Consider the following 24,257-nt stretch of genomic DNA (forward strand, 5'->3'; position numbering starts at 1 on the left):
CCCTGGGGATAAAAATATATGTTTATAAAAAATAAAAAAAAATTAAAAAAAAATAAAAATAAAAATAAAAAAGTTTGCTAGAATTCCCCAGTAAAAAAACAAAAAACAAAACAAAAAAAAAAAAACATAACAAAACAAAAGGGTCATAAATATGACCCTTTATCTTGTAAATCAAGATAAAGGGTCATATTGATATGAATACATTAATAGTAGGAGATCTCAACATGCCTCTCATAGAAATAGACAGATCATCAAAGCAGAAAATCAATAAAGAAAGAAGAGCATTGAATGACACATTGGTCCAGATAGACCTCATAGATATATACAGAACATTCCACCCGAAAACAACAGAATACTCATTCTTCTCTGGTGCACATGGAACCTCTCCAGAATAGACCACATACTAGGTCACAAATCAGGACTCAACGGATACCAAAAGACTGAGATTATTCCCTGCACATTCTCAGATCACAATGCTTTGAAACTGGAGCTCAATCACAAGGAAAAGTCAGAAGGAACTCAAACACCTGGAAACTAAAGGCCACCTTGCTTAAGAATGCTTGGATCAATCAGGAGATAAAAGAAGAACTGAAACAATTCATGGAAACCAATGAGAATGGAGACACTTCGGTCCAAAACCTATAGGATAGAGCAAAGGCGGTCCTATGGGGGGAATACATAGCCATCTAAGCCTCCCTCAACAAAATTTAAAAATGCAGACCACAGCAGCTGTCTCTCCATCTTAAGGAAATGGAGAATCAACAAGTCAAACCAACTCCACACATAAGAAGGGAAATCATCAAGATTAGAGCAGAGATCAATGAGGTAGAAACCAGATATACAGTAGAACATATCAATGAAAATAGAAGCTGGTTTTTTGAAAGAATCAGACATATGAAAAAATGTTCATCATCTCTAGCCATCAGGGAGATTCAAATTAAAACCACATTGAGATATCAACTTACACCAGTTAGAATGGCCAAAATTAGCAAGACAGGAAACAACATGAGTTGGAGAGGATGTGGAGAAAGGGGAACCCTCTTCCACTGTTGGTGGGAATGCAAGTTGGTGCAGCCTCTTTGGAGAACAGTGTGGAGATTCCTCAAGAAATTAAAAATAGAACTTCCCTATGACCCTGCTATTGCACTCCTGGGTATTTACGCCAAAGATACAGATGTCATGAAAAGAAGGGCCATCTGTACCCCAATGATTATAGCAGCAATGGCCACGGTCACAAAACTGTGGAAAGAACCAAATGCCCTTCAACGGATGAATGGATAAGGAAGAAGTAGTCCATATACACTATGAAGTATGATGCCTCCATCAGAAAGGACAAATACCCAACTTTTGAAGCAACATGGACGGGACTGGAAGAGATTATGTTGAGTGAAATAAGTCAAGCAGAGAGAGTCAATTATCATATGGTTTCTCTTATTCGTGAAGCCTGACAAAAAACATGGAGGACATGAGGAGTTAGAGAGAAGGGGGTTGGGGTAAACTGGAAGGGGAAGTGATTCATGAGATACTATGGACTCTGAAAAACAATCTGAGGGATTTGAAGTGGCGGGGGGGGGGGGTCGGGGTACCAGGTGGTGGGTATTATAGAGGGCATGGATTGCATGGAACACTGGGTGTGGTGAAAAAATAATGATGCTGTTATGCTGAAAATAAATAAATTTAAAAAAAGAATGCTTGGATCAACCAGGAGATCAAAGAAGAACTGAAACAATTCATAGAAACCAATGACAATGAAGACACTTCAGTCCAAAACCTATCGGATACAGCAAAGGCAGTCCTAAGGGGGAAATACATAGCCATCCAAGCCTCCCACAAAAAAAAAAAAAAAAAAAAAAAACGAAAAATTCAGAACACAGTAGTTGTCTCTAGACCATAAAGAACAGGAGAATAAACAACAAATCAAACCAACACCACACATAAGAAGGGAAATCATCAAGATTAGAGCTGAGATCAATGAAGTAGAAACCAAAGATACAGTAGAAAGTATCAATGAAACTAGAAGCTGGTTTCTTTAAAGAATCAATAAGATCGATAGCCATTGGCCACACTAATCCAAAAGGAAAGAGAGAAAGCCCAAATTCATAAAATTATGAATGAAAAGGGGGAGATCACAACTAACACCAAGGAAGTAGAAACAATCATCAGAAGTTATTATCAAGAGTTATATGCCAATAAGCTTAGCAACCTAGATGAAATGGATGCATTCCTGGAAAACTATAAAGTCCCAAAATTGAAGAAATCAAAATTTCTACAAAATTGAAGAAATCAACACCTGAATAGACCTATATCTAGTAACGAGATGGAAGCAGTGATCAAAAACCTCCCAAAAAACAAGACCCAGGACCTGACGGATTCCCTGGGGAATTCTACCAAACGTTCAAAGAAGAAATAACACCTATTCTCCTGAAGCTGTTTCAAAAAATTGAAGCAGAAGGAAAACGTCCACACTCTTTATGAAGTCAGCATTACTCTGATCCCCAAACCAGGCAAAGACCCTACCAAAAAGGAGAATTTCAGACCAATATAACTGATGAATATGGATGCTAAGATTCTCAACAAGATCCTAGCCAACGTACCCAACAGCACATTAAAAGGATTATCCACCATGATCAGGTGGGATTCATCCCTGGGCTACAAGGATGGTTCAACAGTCGCAAATCAATGAGATACAACAAATTAATATGAGAAGAGAGAAGAACCACATGGTCCTCTCAATTGATGCAGAAAAAGCATTTGACAAAATCCAGCATCCATTCCTGATTGAAACGCTTCAAAGTATAGGGATAGAGGGAACATTCCTTAACCTAATCAAATCTATCTATGAAAGACCCACAGCAAATATGATCCTCAATGGGAAAAAGCTTGCAGCCTTCCCATTGAGATCAGGAACAAGACAAGGATGCCCACTTTCACCACTCTTGTTCAACATAGTAGTAGAAGTCCTAGCAACAGCAATCAGAAAGCAAAGAGAAATAAAAGGTATCCAAATTGGAAATGAAGAAGGAAAACTCTCTCTCTTCGCAGATGACATGATTCTTTATATGGAAAACCCAAAAGACTCCACAGCCAAACTACTAGAACTCATACAGCAATTCAGCAACGTGGCAGGATACAGAGTCAATGTGAAGAAATCAGTGGCTTTCTTATACACTAACAATGAAAATACAGAAAGGGAAAGTAGAGAATCGATTCCATTTACTATAGCACCAAGAACCAGAAGATACCTGGGAAGAAACCTAACCAAAGAGGTAAAGGATCTGTACTCGAGGAACTACAGAACACTCATGAAAGAAATTGAAGAAGACACAAATAGATGTAAGACCATTCCATGCTCTTAGATCTGAAGAATAAACATTGTTAAAATGTCTCTACTGCCTAGAGCAATCTATACTTTTAATACCATTCCGATCAAAATTCCATCGGTATTCTTCAAAGAGCTGGAGCAAATAATCCTAAAATTTGCATGGAATCAGAAGAGACCCGGAATCGCTAAGGAAATGTTGAAAAACAAAAATAAAACTGGGGGCATCACGTTACCTGATTTCAAGCTATATTACAAAGCTGTGATCACCAAGGCAGCATGGTACTGGCACAAAAACAGTGGAACAGAGAGCCCAGATATGGACCCTCAATTCTATGGTCAATTAATCTTTGACCAAACAGGAAAAAATATACAGTGGAAAAAGACAGTCTCTTCAATAAATGGCGCTGGGAAAACTGGACAGCTGTATGTAGAAGAATGAAACTCGACCATTCTCTTACACCATACACAAAGTTAAACTCAAAATGGACAAAAGACCTCAAAGTGAGAGAGGAATCCATCAGAATCCTAGAGGAGAACATAGGCCATAATCTCTTCGATATCGGCCACAGCAACTTCTTTCAAGATATGTCTCCAAAGGCAAAGGAAACAAAAGCGAAAATAAACTTTTGGGACTTCATCAAAATCAAAAGCTTCTGCACAGCAAAGGAAACAGCCAAAAAAAACACAGAGGCAACCCACGGAATGGGAGAAGATATTTGCAAATGACAGTACAGGCAAAAGGTTGATATCCAAGATCTATAATGAACTCCTCAAACTCAACACACATGAAACAGGCAAACATATCAAAAAAAAAGGGCAGAAGATATGAACAGACACTTCTCCAATGAAGACATACAAATGGCTATCAGACACATGAAAAAATGTTCATCATCATTAGCCCTCAGGGAGATTCAAATTAAAACCACATTGAGATATCACCTTACACCAGTTAGAATGCCCAAAATTAACAAAACAGGAAACAACATGTGTTGGAGAGGATGTGGATAAAGGGGAACCCTCTTCCACTGTTGGTGGGAATGCAAGTTGGTGCAGCCTCTTTGGAGAACCGTGTGGAGATTCCTCAGGAAATTAAAAATAGAACTTCCCTATGACCCTGCAATTGTCCTCCTGGGAATTTACCCCAAGGATACAGAAGTCGTGAAAAGAAGGGCCATCTGTACCCCAATGTTTATAGCAGCAATGGCCACTGTCGCCAAACTATGGAAAGAACCAAGATGCCCTTAAATGGACGAATGGATAAGGAAGATGTGGTCCATATACACTCTGGAGTATTATGCCTCCATCAGAAAGGATGAATCCCCAACTTTTGTAGCAACATGGGCGGGACTGGAAGAGATTATGCTGAGTGAACTCAGTCAAGCAGAGTCAATTATCATATGGTTTCACTTATTTGTGGAGCATAACAAATAGCATGGAGGACAAGGGGTGTTAGAGAGGAGAAGGGACTTGGTGTAAATTGGAAGGGGAGATGAACCATGAGAGACTATGGACTCTGAAAAACAATCTGAGGGTTTTGAAGTGGTGGGAGGGTGGGAGGTCGGGGACCAGGTGGTGGGTATTATAGAGGGCAGAGATTGCATGGAGCATTGGGTGTGGTGAAAAAATAATGAATACTGTTTTTCTGAAAATAAATAAATTGAAAAAACTAAAAAAAAAAAAAAACTTTAAAAAAATGATAATCCTGTCAAAAAATGGAAAGAGAACTTGAACAGATACTTCTCCAATGAAGACATACAAATGGCTATCAGACACATGAAAAAATGTTCATCATCACTAGCCATCAATGAGATTCAAATTAAAACCACATTGATAAATTAAAAATAGAACTTCCCTATGACCCTGCAATTGCACTCCTGGATATTTACCCCAAAGATACAGATGTCGTGAAAAGAAGGGCCATCTGTACCCCCAATGTTTATAGCAGCAATGGCCATGGTCGCCAAACTATGGAAAGAACCAAGATGCCCTTCGTGGACAAATGGATAAAGAAGATGTGGTCTATATACACTCTGGAGTATTATGCCTCCATCAGAAAAGATGAATACCCGACTTTTGTAGCAACATGGATGGGACTGGAAGAGATTATGCTGAGTGAAATAAGTCAAGCAGAGAGAGTCAATTATCATATGGTTTCACTTATTTGTGGAGCATAACAAATAACATGGAGGACAAGTGGTGTTAGAGAGGAGAAGGGAGTTGGGGTAAATTGGAAAGGGAGGTGAATCATGAGAGACTGTGGACTCTGGAAAGCAACTGAGCGGTTTGAAGTGGCGGGGGAGTGGGAGGTTGGGGTACCAGGTGGTGGGTATTATAGAGGGCACAGATTGCATGGATCACTGGGTGTAGTGAAAAAAATAATGAATACTGTTTTTCTGAATATAAATAAATTAATTTAATTTTAAAAAAGAAGAAGAAGGGAAAAAAAAGAAAAAAAAACACATTGAGATACCACCTTACACCAGTTAGAATGGCCAAAATTAGCAAGACAGGAAACAACATGTGTTGGAGAGGATGTGGAGAAAGGGGAACCCTCTTACACTGTTGGTGGGAATGCAAGTTGGTGCAGCCACTTTGGCAAACAGTGTGGAGTTTCCTTTAGAAATTAAAAATGGAGCTTCCCTATGACCCTGCAATTGCACTATTGGGCTTTTACCCCAAAGATATGATGTAGTGAGAAGAAGGTCCATCTGTATCCCACTGTTCATAGCAGCAATGGCCACAGTCACCAAAATGTGGAAAGAACCAAGATGCCCTTCAAAGACGAATGAATAAAGAAGATCTGGGCGCCTGGGTTGCTCAGTGGGTTAAGCTGCTGCCTTCGGCTCAGGTCATGATCTCAGGGTCCTGGGATTGAGGCCCGCATTGGGCTCTCTGCTCATCGGAGAGCCTGCTTCCCTCTCTCTCTCTCTGCCTGCCTCTCTGTCTACTTGTGATCTCTCTCTGTCAAATAAATAAAAAATCTTTTAAAAAAAAACAAAAAAAAGAAGATGTGGTCCATATATACTTTGGATTATTATGCCTCCATCAGAAAGGATGAATACCCATCTTTTGTAGCAACATGGACAGGACTGGAAGAGATTATGCTGATTGAAATAAGTCAAGCAGAGTGAGTCAATTATCATACGATTTCACTCTTTTGTGAAGCATAACTAATAACAAGGAGGACATAGGGAGTTGGAGAGGAGAAGAGAGTTGAGGGAAATTGGAGGGGTGCATGAACCATGAAAGACTATGGACTATGAAAAACAATCTGATTGTTTTGAAGGGTCAGGGGGTGGGAAGTTGTTTGAGCCTGGTGGTGGGTATTATGGAGGGCAAGTATTGCATGGATCACTGAGTGTGGTGCATAAACAATGAATTCTGGTACACTTAAAAGAAATTAAAAAATAAAAAATTTAGGGGTGTCTGGGTGGCTCAGTGAGTTAAACCCTCTGCATTCAGTTCAGATCATGATCCCAGGGTCCTGGGATGGAGCCCCACATCGGGTTCTCTGCTTGGCAGGGATCCTGCTTCCCCCTCTCTCTCTCTACCTGCCTTCTGCCCACTTTTGATCTCTGACTATCAAATAAATAAATAAAATCTTTTTAAAAATAATAAAGAAATTTTAAAAATAAAATAAAAATTTAAAAATACAATAAAGGAAATAAACAGAATAAATAAATAAATACATACATAAATACATACATACATACTGGGTTTAATGTAACTTTGCCATATTCTCATTTGTTGCCTACTATTCCTTTCCTCTTCTGTCTCTGTTAGGTTTTTATAATAATAATAAACATCCTTTCCTTTTATTTTTATAAAGATTTTATTCACTTATTTGAGAGAGAGAGAGAGCACAGGAGTGGGGGGAGTGGGACAGTGAGAGAGGGAGAAGCAGACTCCCTGCTGAGCAAGGAGCCTGATGCAATGTCAACCTAGGAGCATGACCTGAGCCAAAGACAAATGCTTAACCAACTGAGCCTCCCAGGTCCTTCTTTCCTGTTCAAAACCAAAACATAGCTGCTATAAATCTTTCATGTAAAATGTGATTCTTTGATAACTATGAAATAGAGTCCATTCCTATGTATTTCCAGAAATTTCCATTTCTTACAATTCAACTTCACTAAATACCATTATCCTATGATTTCACTCATATGTATAATTTAAGAAACAAAACAGAGGATCACAGATGAAGGGAGAGAAAATAAAATAAGATGAAATCAGAGAGTAAGACAATACATGCGAGACTTTTTACTGTAGGAAACATTGAGAGTTGCTGGAGTGGAGGTGGGTGGTTGGATGGGGTAACTGGGTGATAGGCATTAAGGAGGGGTTGTGATATAATGAGCACTGGGTGTTATATGCAACTGACCTCTACCTCTAAAATCACTTACCTCTACCTCTGAAACCAATAATACATTATATGTTAATTAAATTGAATTTAAATAAAATAAAATTTAAAAAAAGAATTCAGCTTCTCTATACAATTTCAAAAAACTCTGTTTACTAAGCTTTCTGTATTGTCCAATATACATACAGTTTTTCCCTTTGTCTCTTTTCATACATTCCCACAGTTCTTCCCAACTCTGAATCAGAAATATTTAAAAACTTCTGTATCATTTACAAAACCACTTTGATACCTCAAAAATTATTTCTTTTCAAAAGACATATATCATGCCATGCAAAATTTCCCTATGTCTTCCTGAAGGAATAATCATGAGTTGTCTCACTCCTATAGATAAGACTACACTTGGCATCTAAAGACATTTACATAATTTCATTATAGAGGAAAACGCAAAATCACAGTTTTCATGTTGAATCTGTTGTCATTCTTTTTATTCCTTAACTGCTCTTCTGATTACATAGATTATATCATCATCCTCTTTAAGCCTCAGCCTGTAGATAGTGATGGTATTGGCTAAGAATGCCTGTGACACTCACCTGGGCCTACAGTACTTGTGACTTAGCCCTAAGCTGATGTTCTGGATAAACTGTCTTTTGTCACTATTATTATTGTTGCTGTTGATGTTGTTAACATATAAATGACATCACGTTGCATTAATTTCTGGTGTACAAAGGGATATTGCAATGTGATCAGAGTAAGTTCAGTCAAGTCCATCACAATATACAGTTATGAACTTCTTTCATGATGACAGTTGCCAAGATTCCCTTTCCTAGCTACTTTCAAATCTACAATACTGTTTTGTTGGCTAGAGTCACGGTGCTGAACATGACATCCCTATGACTTACTCATTTTATAACTGGAAATTTGAAGCTTTTGACACTTTTGCCCATTTTACCCACTCCCCACACTCTAGCTCCATATACTGCCAATCAGTTCTACATATCCACAAGCTTGGTTTGGTTTTTGTTTTGTTTTGTTTTGTTTTCAGCGTAACAGTATTCATTATTTTTGCACCACACCCAGTGCTCCATGCAATCCATGCCTTCTCCAATACCCACCACCTGGTTCTGTTTTTAATATTCCACATATATGAGATCATAGTACTTATCTTCCTCTGTCTGACTTATTTCATTGAGCCTTATGACCTCAGAGTCCATCCATGCTGTCACAAATGCCAATATTTTATTCTTTTGAATGGGTATATTATATACCATTACATATATTTTATAGAGAGAGAGAGCACAATTTCTTTTTTGTTTTATTTTATTTTAATTACCCTGTAGTTAACATACAGTGTTACATTACTTTCACTTGTACAATATAGTGATTCAACACTTCCATACATCACCTAGTACAGCAACTTACTTTATCCATTCATCCACTGATGAACATCTGGGTTGTTCCCATGTGTGGGCTATTATAAGCATGCTGCTATATCTTTTTGAAAGTGGGTTATTGTTTTCTTCAGATAAATGCTCCCAAATGGAATTAATGTATCATATGGTAGTTCTATTTTTAATGTTTCAAGAAAATTCTACACTGTTTGCACAGTGGCTGCAATTTCCATTTTCACCAGCAAAGCACAGGATTCCCTTTTCTCCACATCCCACCAATACTTGTTTCTTTCCTTTTTGATACTGACCATTTCAAGAGGAGTGAGGTGATATCTCATTGTGGTTCTGATTTTCATTTCCCTCGTGAGTAGTGATGTTGAGAATCTTTTCATGTACCTGTTGGCCATCTGTATGTCTTCTTTGGCAAAATGTCTATTCACATCCTCTACCCATTGTTTAGTGAGATTGTTTGTTTGTTTGTTTGTTTTGTTGCTATTGACTTATATGAGTTCTTTATATATTTGGAATATTTACTCCTTATCATATATATGATTTGCAAATATTCTCTGCCATTTGAGAAGTTGGCATTTCATTTTGTTGATGGTTTCCTTTGGTGTCCAAAAGTCTTTAGTTTGAGGTAGACCTGTTTATTTTTGCTTTTGTTCCCTTGCTTTTGGTGGGATATTCTAAAACTCATTGTCAAGACCAATATGGTTTCTTCCAGTCTTTTATGACTTTGGGTCCTACATTCAAGTTTTTAATACATTTTTATTTAGTTTTGCCTCTGATATAAGATACTGGTCCTGTTTCATTCTTTTGCATATGGCTGTCCAGTTCAATACCATTTATTGAAGAGACTATTCTTTCCTTGTTGTATATCCTTGCCTCTTTTCTTGTAAACTAATTAACCACATATTTGTCAGTTTATTTCTGAGTTCTCTAGCCTGTTACATTGATTTGTGTGTTTTTGTGCTATTTTCATACTCTTTTGACTACCATAGCTTTATAATATACTGTGAAATCAAGGGGTATGGTGCCTCCAGCTTTTCTCTTCTTCCTATGACTTCTTTGGTTCTTTGGGGTTTTTGTGATTCCCTAAACATTGTGGGAGTTTTTGTTCTATTTCTGTAAAAATGACATTAGGATTTTTATAAGGAATGAATTGAATCCACAGATTGCTTTAGGTAGTATGTACATTTTAGTATATTAATTCTTCCAATTAATGAGCCTGTCATAACTTTCTATCTACTTGTGTCATTTTCATTTTTCTCCATCAATACCTAATAGTTTCTAGTGTACAGGTTTTGTGTCTTTCTGTGTCCTTAGTTAAATTTATTTTCAGGTATTTTATTCTAGTTGTTGCAGTGGTAAATGGGATTTGTTTTCTTGATTTTTTTCTGATTGTTATTAGTGTATGGATATGCAATCAATTTTTATATATTGACTTTATGACCTACAGCATTCATTGATTAATTACAACAGATTTTTTTCTTTTAAACAATTTATTGAAATACAATTACACAATATAAACTAAACATTTAAAATGTAAAATTTTCTGGATTCAAGGAATCATACAAAAATTAAGAGTGCATACTCCTTCAGTACATTTGTATATAGGCCAAAAGAGTGCACAAAATTTTTAAAATTTTGTTACATAATTGTAAAAAATGTCATAAACTAGAATCCTCTGTTTTCTTATTTCTGTTGGCGATGTGGGTTAATAGACCTAATTCAGGTGGATGTTGCTGGGAAAAAATAGAGTGTTTGAAAATAGTTGGCGAGTCTACTAAGTCTTTCATGGGTGAGGAGGGCATGTACATATATGTATGTGTGCATTTGTACATTATTTCATACAAATACACTTTTACACATTTATGTACAACACACACTCAGTAATACCATCCTTTATGTTGAAAGGACATTTGAAAGAAATTTGGAGAGGATAGAAATCAAAAGAGTGGGTATTTAATTAGCATTAGTTAAAAGGATGTAGAAATTTAGACAGAAAGACTTTAGAATGTCCTAACTTAATTTAATTTTTTAAAGATTTTTTAATTTATTTGAGTGAATGAGAGAGAGAGAGAGAAAACACTAATGGTATGGGGCAGAAGGAGAGGAGATGTTCCACTGCGCAAAACCTTATGTGGGGCTCAATCCCATCACCTGAGATTATGATCTGAGCCAAAACCAAGAGTCTGATGCTTAACCCACTTCACCACTCAGTCCTCCAGTGAATGTAACTTTAGTAATAAATCTTTTTTTCTAATGTGAATGCACTAAGGACTCAAAGTCAGAATTTATATTTAAATCTGAATTCACAGGACCCCTGGCTGGCTCAGTCAGTGGAGTATGCAATTTTTAACCTCAGAGTGTAAAATTCAAGATCCACGTTGGACATAGAGTTTATTTATTAAGCAAACAAACAAATAAGTAAATAAGTCACATTTATATTTTAGCAATGGGGAATTCACTTTTACCATTCCCCTTAAGCAGTGGAGCAGAAGCTCAAACTGAATTTATTTTGTTGCTGCTGTTGTTGTTTTCAGTTAAGCTTGAATTTCAACACAAAATGTCCTTACCCAAGGGAAGAGAAATGAATTAATTAAGAGACCAAAACTTACTTTCCTCCAAAAGAATTTTATTGGATAAATATCTGTATTTCATTCTTATTTCTGCTGTAGCAAATTACCACACTAGAGGCTTCAAGAAACAAATTTTTGCTCTTACAGTTTTGGAGATGGGAAGACTGAAATAAGTCTCAGTGGGCTAAAATCAAGATGTCTGCAGGGCCTGGTTCCTTCTGGATGCTCCAAGAAATCTCTGCTCTGTTTTCCTTCCTATTGTAGTTTCTAGTGATAACAAGCATTCTTTGGCTCATTACCCTTTCTTCACCTTCAAAGCCAGCAATGCTATATCTTCATGTCTTTCTGATCCAACTATTCTGCCTTCCTGTCCCACATTCAGAAGACCATGATGATTACATTAGTTCCAAATGCATTGTTTTGTCCAATCTCAGTTTAAGGACTGCTGATTAGTAGAATTATTCCATTTCCTACCTTAAACCCCTCTTCCTATTAAAAAATAACATATTCAAAGTTTCTAGGGATTATAATGTGAATAACTTCAGGTGGCTCTTATTCTACATACTAGAAAGTCTTTTGCAGGGTACCTGGGTGGCCTAGACAGTTAAACATCTGACTCTTGATTTGCACTCGGGTCATGATCTCAGTGTCCTGAGATTGAACCCTGCATCAAACACAACTGGCATAAAGTTTTCTTTTTTTTTTCTCCTATTTTTTATTTGTTTATTTTTTTTAATTGACATATAATGTACTACTAGCCTCAGGGGTACAGGTCTGTGAATTGTCAGGCTTACACACTGACATGAAGTTTTCTTAAGATTTCTCTCTCCCTCTCTGCCCCCCTCTCTTGCTCCAACAAGCTCTCTCTATCTCTTAAAAAAAAAAGTTGGGGCACCTGGGTGCCTCAGTATGTTAAAGCCTCTGCCTTCAGATCAGTTCATGATCCCAGGGTCCTGGGATCAAGCCCCGCATCGGGCTCTCTGCTCAGTGGGGAGCCTGCTTCCTCCTCTCTCTCTGCCTGCCTCTCTGGCCTACTTGTGATCTCTGTCTGTCAAGTAAATAAATTAAAAAAAGTATTTTCCAAAAGTATATTATTTTATGCCACTCAAGTGTCCTTATATAAAATAAACACACCCTAATGTTTATAGCAGCACTATCCTCAATAGTCAAAATATGGGAAGAGCCCAAATGCCCATCAACTGATGAATTTATAAAGATGTGGTATATATACACAGTGGAATATTACTCAGCCATGAAAGAATGAAATCTTGCCATTTGCAACAATATAGTTGGAATTAGAAGGTATTAGGCTAAGTGAAATAAGTCAGTCATAGAAAGAAAAATACTCTATTTCACTCATATGTGGAATTTTATCCTGGTGGTGGGTATTAAGGAGGGCACTTATTGCATGGAGCACTGGGTGTCATGCACAAACAATGAATCTTGGAATACTGAAAAAATAAAATTAAATTAAAAACAAAAACATAAGATGTACTATGTGTTGGCTAACTGAACTTAAAAGATTAAAACAAATTAAGAAAGAGAAGATGTTCACTCAGGAGTGCGATAAGGTGCTGGGAGTTTAGATCTCTGAAAGTCAAAAGTCACATAAAAAGAGTAGGAAAAACTTCACCCAGCTTATCAGCCAGTCTCCTAGCAACAGAAATTCAAAAAGAAAAATTTTCCTTCTTTCCACACTAGTGTCCCACAGTGATATCATATGCCTAAAGGTGGGAGGAGCAAGAGAAATGTGCTTAATGAGCAGACCAAAGCAGCTGTAAATACCTCCTCTGCTGCAGTCCCACAGCATGGGCAACCTCAGACTGGACAAGACCTGGTCTTTCCTTGTGCAGTCCTAAGTCTGGGTGGGGCACTGAAGTTTGACCCATTCCTGCTCTCTTGTCTGGGGAAAGAGCTTCATCCTCCATCATCTATCAACCAGACAGGTATTTTGATTTCCATGTAGAGTAGAGGCCTTCTTCTCAGAGACCCTATCTAGATGAGTTTTACCACCCAGTAGGGTCAGGGCAGGAGAAGGTCAAGACAATGAAAGTCAAGAGCATTTACCTGAGGTCACCTGAGGGCCAACCCAGCCTAGCCCAGAGCTGAGAGTTTGCTGTGGTTGTTTTCTGGTTTGATTAAGAAATTTATTGATTGATTCATTTATGTATTTATGATGCTAAAATAGAAGTGCATATTGAACTAAGATATGCAAGGTTCAAACTTAACGACTAAATGATAATAATAGAAATCCGATTAGACAGGGGATGGGAAGCATAAAAGAAGAACATGAGACCAAAGATTTTTGTACTTAACCAGAGTAGAAAAGTCATGTATTAGTTGTGGAGAGATATACAGTGAAGTGAGGCCATGTCTTTTCAAGTTTAAAATGGGACATATTAGACTACGGTTCCATACTGAGGAGAAAATCCAGATGAAAGAATTCTCACAAGTACATCCTTGCAAGACCAGTACATCAAACATATATATCACAGTACTTCCTCTCACTTGAGTATTTAAATGAAATTTTTAAGTATATTGTGTGAAAAGAGGCATGCTAATGAACTTCATTTCCTACTACCTGATTACCTGTGAGCCTGAATATGGTCTGGCTTGGCTAGTCACTCACTTTCTCTGTTGAAATTTATCTGTAGGAGCTTCTGGGTTTTGTAGAGTGGGGTCAGAGTGGTTTTATCCCCGTTTTTTTATTGTGTTCTTTCAAGTAAAGAATTTCTGTTTATTTCACCAAGTTAGCTATTTGCTATTTTCCTTTTTTATGTATGTGTAGACATATTTGTGCAGAATGAGCGACAGTGTATGAGTTTCTTGTGGTAAAATCTGTGCATTAGTAATAATATATTCCATCCACTACTTTTCTAGAATTGACTATCACCTTAATACTTTTCACTTGTGAATACCTGCTTTCCAAAAAATGGAAGTGAATGTCCTCCCTCGTACTTATTGTTTACAAATCACCCATTATACATATTTCAACTAGTGTTTACATCTCTGTATTCCCCATTGTGACCTTTTATTATTGAATCTATTTCTAAAATAGATATGACATCACTTGAAGGTATTTTTCTTTACATTTGACCAAGAATCACCTTTACTTTCCATAAACATGGCTACCCCATATATCTCTATGTGAGATGATACTAAAACTTTAAATTGTGCTTTTCTCCACATTAAAAGACTTCCAAATTATTTTATTCCCAAGTCTTTGGCAATCTAATTTGTATTTGGATCCATGTCGATTTCATTAAATTATTCCTCTTTTCAATCTTTTTGTTCAGAATTTGGTTTTGGGCCTTCTTTCAATTTCTTTTTTATTCCCTTTGGAATTTTTTTATTTAAGTATAATTAACATACCACATAATAGTTTCAGGTGTACAATGTAGAGATCCAACAATTCTATACATTTCTATAATGATAAGCATATTCTTTTTCTTAAATGTAAACTTTATTTTATTTTTTCACTGTTCCAAGATTCATTGTTTATGCACAACAACCAATGCTCCATGTAATACATGCCCTCCTTAATACCCACCACCAGGCTCACTGAACCCTCCACCCCACTCCCCTCTGAAACCCTCAGTTTGTTTCTCAGGATCCACAGTCTCTCATTATTTGTCTCCCCCTCCAATTTACCACAACTGCCTTCTCCTTTCCTTCTCCCAATGTCCTCCATATTATTCCTTATGCTCCACAAGTAAGTGAAACCATATGATAATTGACTCTCTCTGTTTGACTTATTTCACTCAGCATAATCTCAATTTCTTTTCAGACAGTTGTTTTGTGCCACTCTGCTTAAACTAAATGCATTTTTACTGTTCTTTATTTTGAAAGGCTTCATTTCTTTTAAAACTATTCTTTGCTAGGGATGCCTGGGTGGCTCAGTTGGTTGAGCATCTGCCTTTGGCTCAGGTCATGATCCCGGGGTCCTGGGATCGAGTCCCACATTGGACTCCTGCTCAGCCAGGAGTCTGTTTCTCCCTCTGCCTGCAGCTCCCCCTGCTTGTGCTCTCCACCCCCAATAAATAAGTAAATAAAATCTTTTAAAACATAAAAAGTAAATTATTCTGTGCTATACACACGTACACATTCATGCACTTTCAACTGGCTGTGTGAAAAGACACCTCTGCATATTGTAAGTACTCATTATGTTCTAGCACAACCTTTTTTTCTAGCTTTTCCACTCCAGTCTTCTGACTCCGGGATACTGTCTACACATCTCTCTACACAACCAGTGTAATGCTTATTCATTATTTCAGTGCCTGCATGACATTAAATGGTGTGACTGTGCCATTTAAAATTCTTGTGATTTTTTTTCTTTTCTTATTATATTATGATTATGTCAATGGTACAAAAATCTTCAAATAGTTAAAACTATGTTTCACTACCAAAGATGATTTTGTCTCTAGGAAACATTGAGCAATGTTCAAAAACATTTTGGAATGTCACCCTGGCAGGGGTGAATGTAGGCCAGGGGTGATGTAAACATACCAAAAGGCTCAGGACACAGTCCACCACAGAGAAATCTCTAGCCCAGAATGTCCATAGTGCAGGTTGAGAAAGAGGGAGTTAAGGAATATCTGTATTTTTAAAATATTTTATCTTTTTAAGTAATCTCTATACCCATCATGGGGCTTGAACTCATAATCCCAAGCTCAACATCCTCATAATCTACTGAATGAGCCAGCCAGTCTCCCCAAAGAGCATCTATATTTTTAATATCTGTAACTGTGTTCAGAGCCACACCAAGATATTGTAACACTTCACAATTCTGACAGCAAAATTAGAAAGTACACCTTTGCCATTTGTTAAAAGTTCCAACCCCACTCAATGTGACAGCCCTTTGAGAGTTTTCCCAGAGTTATGAGTGTGATAGAAATTTCTTGATGAATTTTTAAACTATTAGTGAGCTCAAGTGAAGATTCCTATATTTGATCACCATGTCTATTAGCCTATTATTACTATTATATGTTCACATTATATATGCCTATTTATAGGTAGTTATCAGCATTCCAAATAATTGTTGTGAATCAGTTTCTCTAATGACTTTTAGTTAGGTATTTTTTAAATTTATTTTTTATTTTCTGCATAACAGTATTCATTATTTTTTCACCACACCCAGTGCTCCATGCAATCCATGCCCTCTATAATACCCACCACCTTGTACCCCGACCTCCCACCCCCCCGCCCCTTCAAAACCCTCAGATTGTTTTTCAAAGTCCATAGCCTCTCGTGGTTCACCTCCCCTTCCAATTTCCCCCAACTCCCTTCTCCTCTCTAACTCCCCATGTCCTCCATGCTATTTGTTATGCTCCACAAATAAGTGAAAACATATGATAATTGACTCTCTTTGCTTGACTTATTTCACTCAGCATAATCTCTTCCAGTCCCATCCATGTTGCTACAAAAGTTGGGTATTCATCCTTTCTGATGGAGGCATAATACTCCAGAGTATATATGGACCACATCTTCCTTATCCATTCGTCTGTTAAAGGGCATCTTGGTTCTTTCCACAGTTTGGCGACCGTGGCCATTGCTGCTATAAACATTGGGGTACAGATGGCCCTTCTTTTCACTCCATCTGTATCTTTGGGGTAAATACCCAGGAGTGCAATAGCAGGGTCATAGGGAAGTTCTATTTTTAATTTCTTGAGGAATCTCCACACTGTTCTCCAAAGAGGCTGCACCAACTTGCATTCCCACCAACAGTGGAAGAGGGTTCCCCTTTCTCCACATCCTCTCCAACACATGTTGTTTCCTGTATTGTTAATTTTGGCCATTCTAACTGGTGTAAGATGTTATCTCAATGTAGTTTTAATTTGAATCTCCCTGATGGCTAGTAATGATGAACATTTTTTCATGTATCTGATAGCCATTTGTATGTCTTGATTGGAGAAGTGTCTGTCCATATCTTCTGCCCATTTTTTGATATGATTGTCTGTTTTGTGTGTGTTGAGTTTGAGGAGTTCATTATACATCCTGGATATCAACCTTTTGTCTGTAGTTAGGTATTTTTTTAACCATAAAATAGTTTTAAATTTTCTTCAGTTAAATATATCTATCATCTTACTTCTAAGGTTTCAACCTTAATTATGGTGGCTGGCCCACCTCTGGATTTTAAATGTGGGTTTCTAGATGTGTATCTAAAATGGAATGATTACTCCTAAACTGAGAGTTTATTCCTCTTGATGAGATATGTGAGATAAGGAAGCTCTTCACTCCCTTCCACGTGGAATACAATTTGTGCCAACTTCCATCAACAATTCAATCTTTTCCAATTAAATTGAAATGCAAATTTATCATATATTAAATATCTATGTATACACCATGATTGCAAATGCAAGTTGGTACAGGCATTCTGAAAAGAAGTATGGAGGTTCCTCAAAATTTCAAAAATAGAGGTACCCTATGACCCCTTAATTGTGGTATCGAGTATTGACCCCAAAGATACAGATGTAGTGAAAAGAAGGGGAACTAATATTATGCCTCCATCAGAAAGGATGAATCCCCAACTTTTGTAGCAAGAGGGACGTGACTGGAAGAGATTATGTTGAGTGAAATAAGTCAAATAGAGAGAGTCAATTATCATATGGTTTCACTTATTTGTGGAGCATAACAAATAGCATGGAGGACATGGGGAGTTAGAGAGGAGAAGGCAGTTGGGGGAAATTGGAAGGGGAGGTGAACCATGAGAGACTATGGACTCTGAAAAACAATCTGAGGGTTTTGAAGGGGCGGGAGGTGGGAGGTCGGGGTACCAGGTGGTGGGTATTATAGAAGGCATGGATTGCATGGAGCACTGGGTGTGGTGAAAAAATAATGAATAATGTTATTCTGAAATAAATAAAAAATAATTTTTTTAAAAAAGAAGGGGAACTAACACACCAATGAACATAGCAGCAATGTCCACAATAGTTAAACTGTAGAAAGAGAGGTGCCTGGGTGCCTCAGTCAGCTAAGTGACTGCCTTCAGCTCAGGTCATGATCCCAGGGTCCTGGGATTGAGTCCCACATCAGGCTCCTTGCTTAGTGGGCAGCCAGCTTCTCCCTCCCTCTGCCTGTCACTCTGCCTGCTTATTCTTTCTGTGTGTGTGTGTGTGTGTGTGTGTGTGTGTGTTTGTAATAAATAAAATCTTAAAAAAAAAAAAACTGTGGAAAAAAGCCGAGATGTCCTTCAACAGATATGTGGATAAAGATGTTCATATATACAATGGAATATTACTAAGCCAACAGAAAAGATGAATATCTATCACTAAAATCGACATGGATAGAGCTAGACAGTATTATACTAAGTGAAATAAGTCAGTCAGAGAAAGACCATTATCGTGTTTTCACTCATGTGTGGGACAAAGGGAATACTACAGAGGACAGCAGGGGAAGGGAGGAAAACTAAAGTGAAAGAAATTGGAGAGGGAGACAAACCATATGAGATTTGAATCCAGGAAACAAACTGAGGATTTAAGAAGGGGAAGTGGGAGGGGAAATGGGGTAACTATGTCATGGGCATTAAGGAGGGTACATGATGTGTTGAGCACTGAGTGTTATATGCACCTAATGAATCATTGAATATTATATCAAAAATGTGATATGCCATATGTTGGCTAATTGAATTTAAATTAAAAAAGAAAATATATTTTTAAAGAGTAAAAAAATAAATAAAAGGGAGATTCAAATTAAAACCACATTGAGATATCACCTTACACAAGTTAGAATGGCCTGAATTAGCAAGACAGGAAACAACAGGTGTTGGAGAGGATGTGGAGAAAGGGGAACCCTCTTCCACTGTTGGTGGGAATGCAAGTTGGTGCAGCCTCTTTGGAGAACAGTGTGGAGATTCCTCAAGAAATTAAAAATAGAACTTCCCTATGACCCTGCTATTGCACTCCTGGGTATTTACCCCAAAGATACAGATGGAGTGAAAAGAAGGGCCATCTGTACCCCAATGTTTATAGCAGCAATGGCCACGGTCGCCAAACTGTGGAAAGAACCAAGATGCCCTTTAACGGACGAATGGATAAGGAAGATGTGGTCCATATATACTCTGGAGTATTATGCCTCCATCAGAAAGGATGAATACCCAACTTTTGTAGCAACATGGATGGGACTGGAAGAGATTATGCTGAGTGAAATAAGTCAAGCAAAGAGAGTCAATTATCATATGTTTTCACTTATTTGTGGAGCATAACAAATATCATGGAGGACAAGGGGTGTTAGAGAGGAGAAAGGAGGAAGGGGAGGTGAATCATAAGAGATTATAGACTCTGAAAAACAATCTGAGGGGTTTGAAGTGGCGAGGGTGTGGGAGGTTGGGGTACCAGGTGGTGGGTATTATAGAGGGCACAGATTGCATGGAGCACTGGGTGTGGTGAAAAAATAATGAATACTGTTTTTCTGAAAATAAATAAATTAAAATTTTTTAAAAAAAGTAAATATTCTCATATAATAAGACCTAACTCCATAATGTGGCATACTAAAGGAGCATCTTCTTTGTGCCAGAAATTTTTTATATATATTTTATTTTTTTCAAGATTCATTGTTTATGCACCATACCCACTGCTCCATGCAATACATGCCCTCTTTAATATCCACCACCAGGCTCACCCATCCCCTCACCCCCTCCTTTCCAATACCCTCAGTTTGTTTCTCAGAGTCCACAGTCTCTCGTGCTTCATCTCCCCCTCCAATTTCCCCCAATTCACTTTTCCTCTCCTTCTCCTAATGTTATTCCTTATGGTCCACAAATAAGTGAAACCACATGATAATTGACTCTCTCTGTTTGACTTATTTCACTCAGCATAATCTCCTCCAATCCCACCCATGTTGATATAAAAGTTGAGTATCCATTCTTTCTGATAGAGGCATATATTCCATTGTATATATGGACTATATCTTCTTTGTCCATTCATCTGCTGAAGGTCATCTTGGCTCTTTCCATAGAACTTTATATATTATACCCTTTCATTTCAAGACCTTGGGGAATTTTATTATTTGTCCATGTTGATTTTGTGGAATTACTGCTTCTGTAGATACTGTTTCAGTTATTTCTCTAAACTTCTTTCAGTGTTGTTGAGTAGTTGTACTGAAACTGCTCTCTTTAACCTGGTTTTATCTCTTCTGACATTCTTTGCATTTCATAGTGTCTGATTTTCTTGAATTTGTTTCTATATAAGTGCATATACATTGACACCCATAAAAAAAAGGATGAGCAGTACAGATGAAGTCCCTGTTGCTTTGATCCTTACATCAGAACAGACAAAAGCAGAGTGAGATGTGAGTCCAAGATAATGTCCTTCAGTAAGTCACATGAAGAGTATTCACAATAAAAGAATAGATTGTCAAGGGATGTGTAGGATTTCACAGAGTCTGGGGAGGCCTTTGCATGGTGGACAAGGAACAGAACCATGAGTAGTTGTGCTCATTGGAATTGTCAAGAAAATGACTAAAACCCAAAGGCTAATAATGACAAATAAACAACAACAACAAATGGTGTCATTTAAGAAAAGTAATTAAGAGGCTTTCCTCATCCTCTATTGGACCTAACAAAAAACCAACTCATCAAATAATCATGGAATAGGCACAGGAAAACACGTCTTCTGCTGTCTGCTTTCTGATAATAAAAATGCCAATTTTTGTGAAGTGTTGGTTTATTCTCTTTACTCTTTTTTTTCTTCTGATGTTCAATCTGTAAGGTGTTTTGCATCATAAAGATGTCACTACTTTTGTCTTTTGGATAATTTATTTTTGCTCTTTTATTAATTTTTCTGGGTACAAATGGGATAGAACCAGGATTGCATGCCACCAGCACCAAAGAAGCTCTAATTCCTCAGTCTCTCAGGACAACTGAGCTTATTAGATCATTTTACTCTTTATGTACATCTCATTTCTCCATCTCCCTCTCTCTCCTTCTCTATCTATCTATCTCTTCACTTATTGAACACAATTGTTAATGTTTCCTTACACACAGATTAGAAAATGGCCATTCCAAAGTGGAACCCCAAGATTTATCTTTGGGAAGCTACCAATAGGGATTTCTGGGTACTATTTTTACATTTCTTATAGGAAATGTAATGTGATGTGTATGCATTCATGTCATAGATAGTGCATTGAACAGGCTGGGGATAGGTGAGAAGGGCATAGAGTAACACACACCAAGAGGACATGGTATGCTTTGTTTTGTGTATATGACTGTGTGTGTGTGTGTGTGTGTGTGTGTGTGTGTGTGCCTGTGTGATCACGCACCTTGATGGGTGAAAGCAGTCCTCAGAGCAGGGATACACAGGCCCCTCTATTTCTTTTTTTTCCAATGTTCCAAGATGACCCTTATTATAATACACAGCCCAAATTCAACCAACAGGTGATACTAAGGAGGAATGTTCAATTGACTGGACCCTATTAAAATGAGATTCATAAAGTGCAAGAGGTACATAGTGCAGACAAAGAACTCCCTGTGTCTTGAACTTGAAGCAGCTGTGAAGCCACATGGTTTTAAGAAATTCACTGCCACCACCTCTCATCATTCTCCTTCTTGTCCATTCCCCTCAATGCACTGACTTCCTTCTAAGCCTTGATTTTCCTGTCTTTCACCCTCTCTTCCTTGAGGTCTTTGTTCAAATGATATCTTCTTGTCCATTCCCCTCAATGCACTGACTTTCTTCTGAGCCTTGATTTTCCTTTCACCCTCTCTTCCTTGAGGTCTTTGTTCAAACGATATCTTCTTATCCAATCTTGACTGAACCCACGACCTAACACCCCACCCACTCTCTCTTTTATTTTTTTAATTTTTTTAATTTATTTTCAGCATAACAGTATTCATTGTTTTTGTACCACACCCAGTGCTCCATGCAATCCATGCCCTCTCTAATACCCATTCTCTTTTAGGCTGTTTCTGTTTCTTCATAGCATCTGTTCTCATCTTGGGATTATTTAATCTTTAAACCTGCTTCTATCCTATTACCATCACTGAATTGTAGGAACTTTTGCTCTTCATCACCCTCTACTTTATCACTAAGAATTTCCAAAACAAGTCAACACTCCATAAATTCCAGAATGCATAAAATAACTTCTTATATACACTGTACAATAACTGATCTTTGGGAGATATATATTTTGTTGGGATGGAAATTGATAATCAGAGAGGACATAGGCCCCCTCAAAGGGCCCAGATCCATTAAAAAATATTGAAATTAGCTTCTTGACTGGAAAATATACTCTGTAGCATTTCCAGAATCTGAGCAAAGTGCATTAGTGTGAAAATTTGTCCTTTTATTTTCCTCTGTGCTGGTAGTCATCTCCACCACATGGATCCAGGAAACTACACAGGAATTTCAGAGTTTCTTCTTTTGGGATTATCAGAGGAACTAGAACTGCAGCCCATCATTTTTGGGCTTTTCCTCTTTATGTACCTGATCACTGTGTTTGGAAACCTGCTCATCATTCTGACTGTCAACTCTGACTCCCACCTCCACACACCCATGTACTTCTTCCTCTCCAACCTCTCCTTCTCTGACATCTGTTTCACCTCCACCACCATCCCCAAGATGCTGTGGAACATCCAGACTCAGAGTAAAGTGATCACTTATGAAGGCTGCCTCAGCCAGATGTATTTTTTCACTCTCTTTGTAGGATTAGACAACTTTCTCTTGACTGTGATGGCTTATGACCACTTTGTGGCCATCTGTCATCCACTAAACTACACGATCATCATGAACTCCTGGCTCTGCGGACTGCTGGTTCTGGTGTCCTGGTTCCTGAGTGTCTTGCATTCCACATTACAAACCTCAATGGTGTTGCGGCTGTCCTTCTGTAGAGTCTTAAAAATCCCTCACTTTTTCTGTGAACTCAAACAGATGATACAACTTGCATGTTCTGACACCTTTCTCAATAACATGGCGATGTATTTTGCAGTTATGCTGCTGGCTGTTGTTCCCTTTGCAGGGATCATTTACTCTTACTGTAAGATAATTTCCTCCATATATGGGATCTCATCAGCTCAGGGCAAGTATAAAGCATTTTCCACCTGTGCATCTCACCTCTCAGTTGTCTTTTTATTTTATTGTACAAGTCTAGGAGTATACCTTAGCTCTGCTGCTAACCATGGATCCCACTCAAGTGTAGTAGCCTCAGTCATGTACACCGTGGCCATGCCCATGCTGAATACCTTCATCTACAGCCTCAGGAACAAAGACATAAAGGAGGCTTTGGTGAGATTCTCTGGGAGGGAAGGTCTAAAAGGACCAATTGTCCTGGGTATGAAAAATTGTGCAGAATCACCAAGAACATAGCCTGAGCCAAGTGTTGACATTTTTTTTAAAATTAGATTCAGGAAATGGAACATGCCCTCTCTATTTTTTTTCTGGGAATTACTTTTCTTTTATTTTGCCCCCTCTATAATTTATGTAAATTACTTCATTAAGTTTTGTGGTATCTCTGATATCCAAGAGACTTTCCTTTGTTATTTTCTTACTTTCAATGGTAATCCTAACTTTAGATTTTAAATATTTGGAAATTTTCACTTATTCAAAGGACTACATGGATGTGTTAAGGTAATTTCTTCTTAAATAAAATACATCATAGTGAGTATTATTTGTTTGGTT

General features: G+C 37.7%; 1 protein-coding gene across 1 annotated transcript; it reads left to right on the forward strand.

Moving 5' to 3' along the window:
- Positions 1–22,961: 22,961 nt before the first annotated feature.
- On the forward strand, positions 22,962–23,945 carry LOC101672963 (olfactory receptor-like protein OLF4). The gene has a single exon (XM_004748603.3). It carries the CDS (start codon positions 22,962–22,964, stop codon positions 23,943–23,945), a length of 984 nt encoding a protein of 327 aa, XP_004748660.3.
- Positions 23,946–24,257: the final 312 nt, after the last annotated feature.

This window comes from Mustela putorius, unplaced genomic scaffold (assembly GCF_011764305.1).
Source record: "Mustela putorius furo isolate JIRA1106 unplaced genomic scaffold, ASM1176430v1.1 tig00000095_pilon_pilon_pilon, whole genome shotgun sequence".
Lineage (NCBI taxonomy): Eukaryota > Metazoa > Chordata > Mammalia > Carnivora > Mustelidae > Mustela > Mustela putorius.

What these genes read in the sequence shown, in the direction of transcription:
- LOC101672963 (XM_004748603.3), top strand. Translation starts at nt 22,962, where the DNA reads ATGGATCCAGGAAACTACACAGGAATTTCAGAGTTTCTTCTTTTGGGA.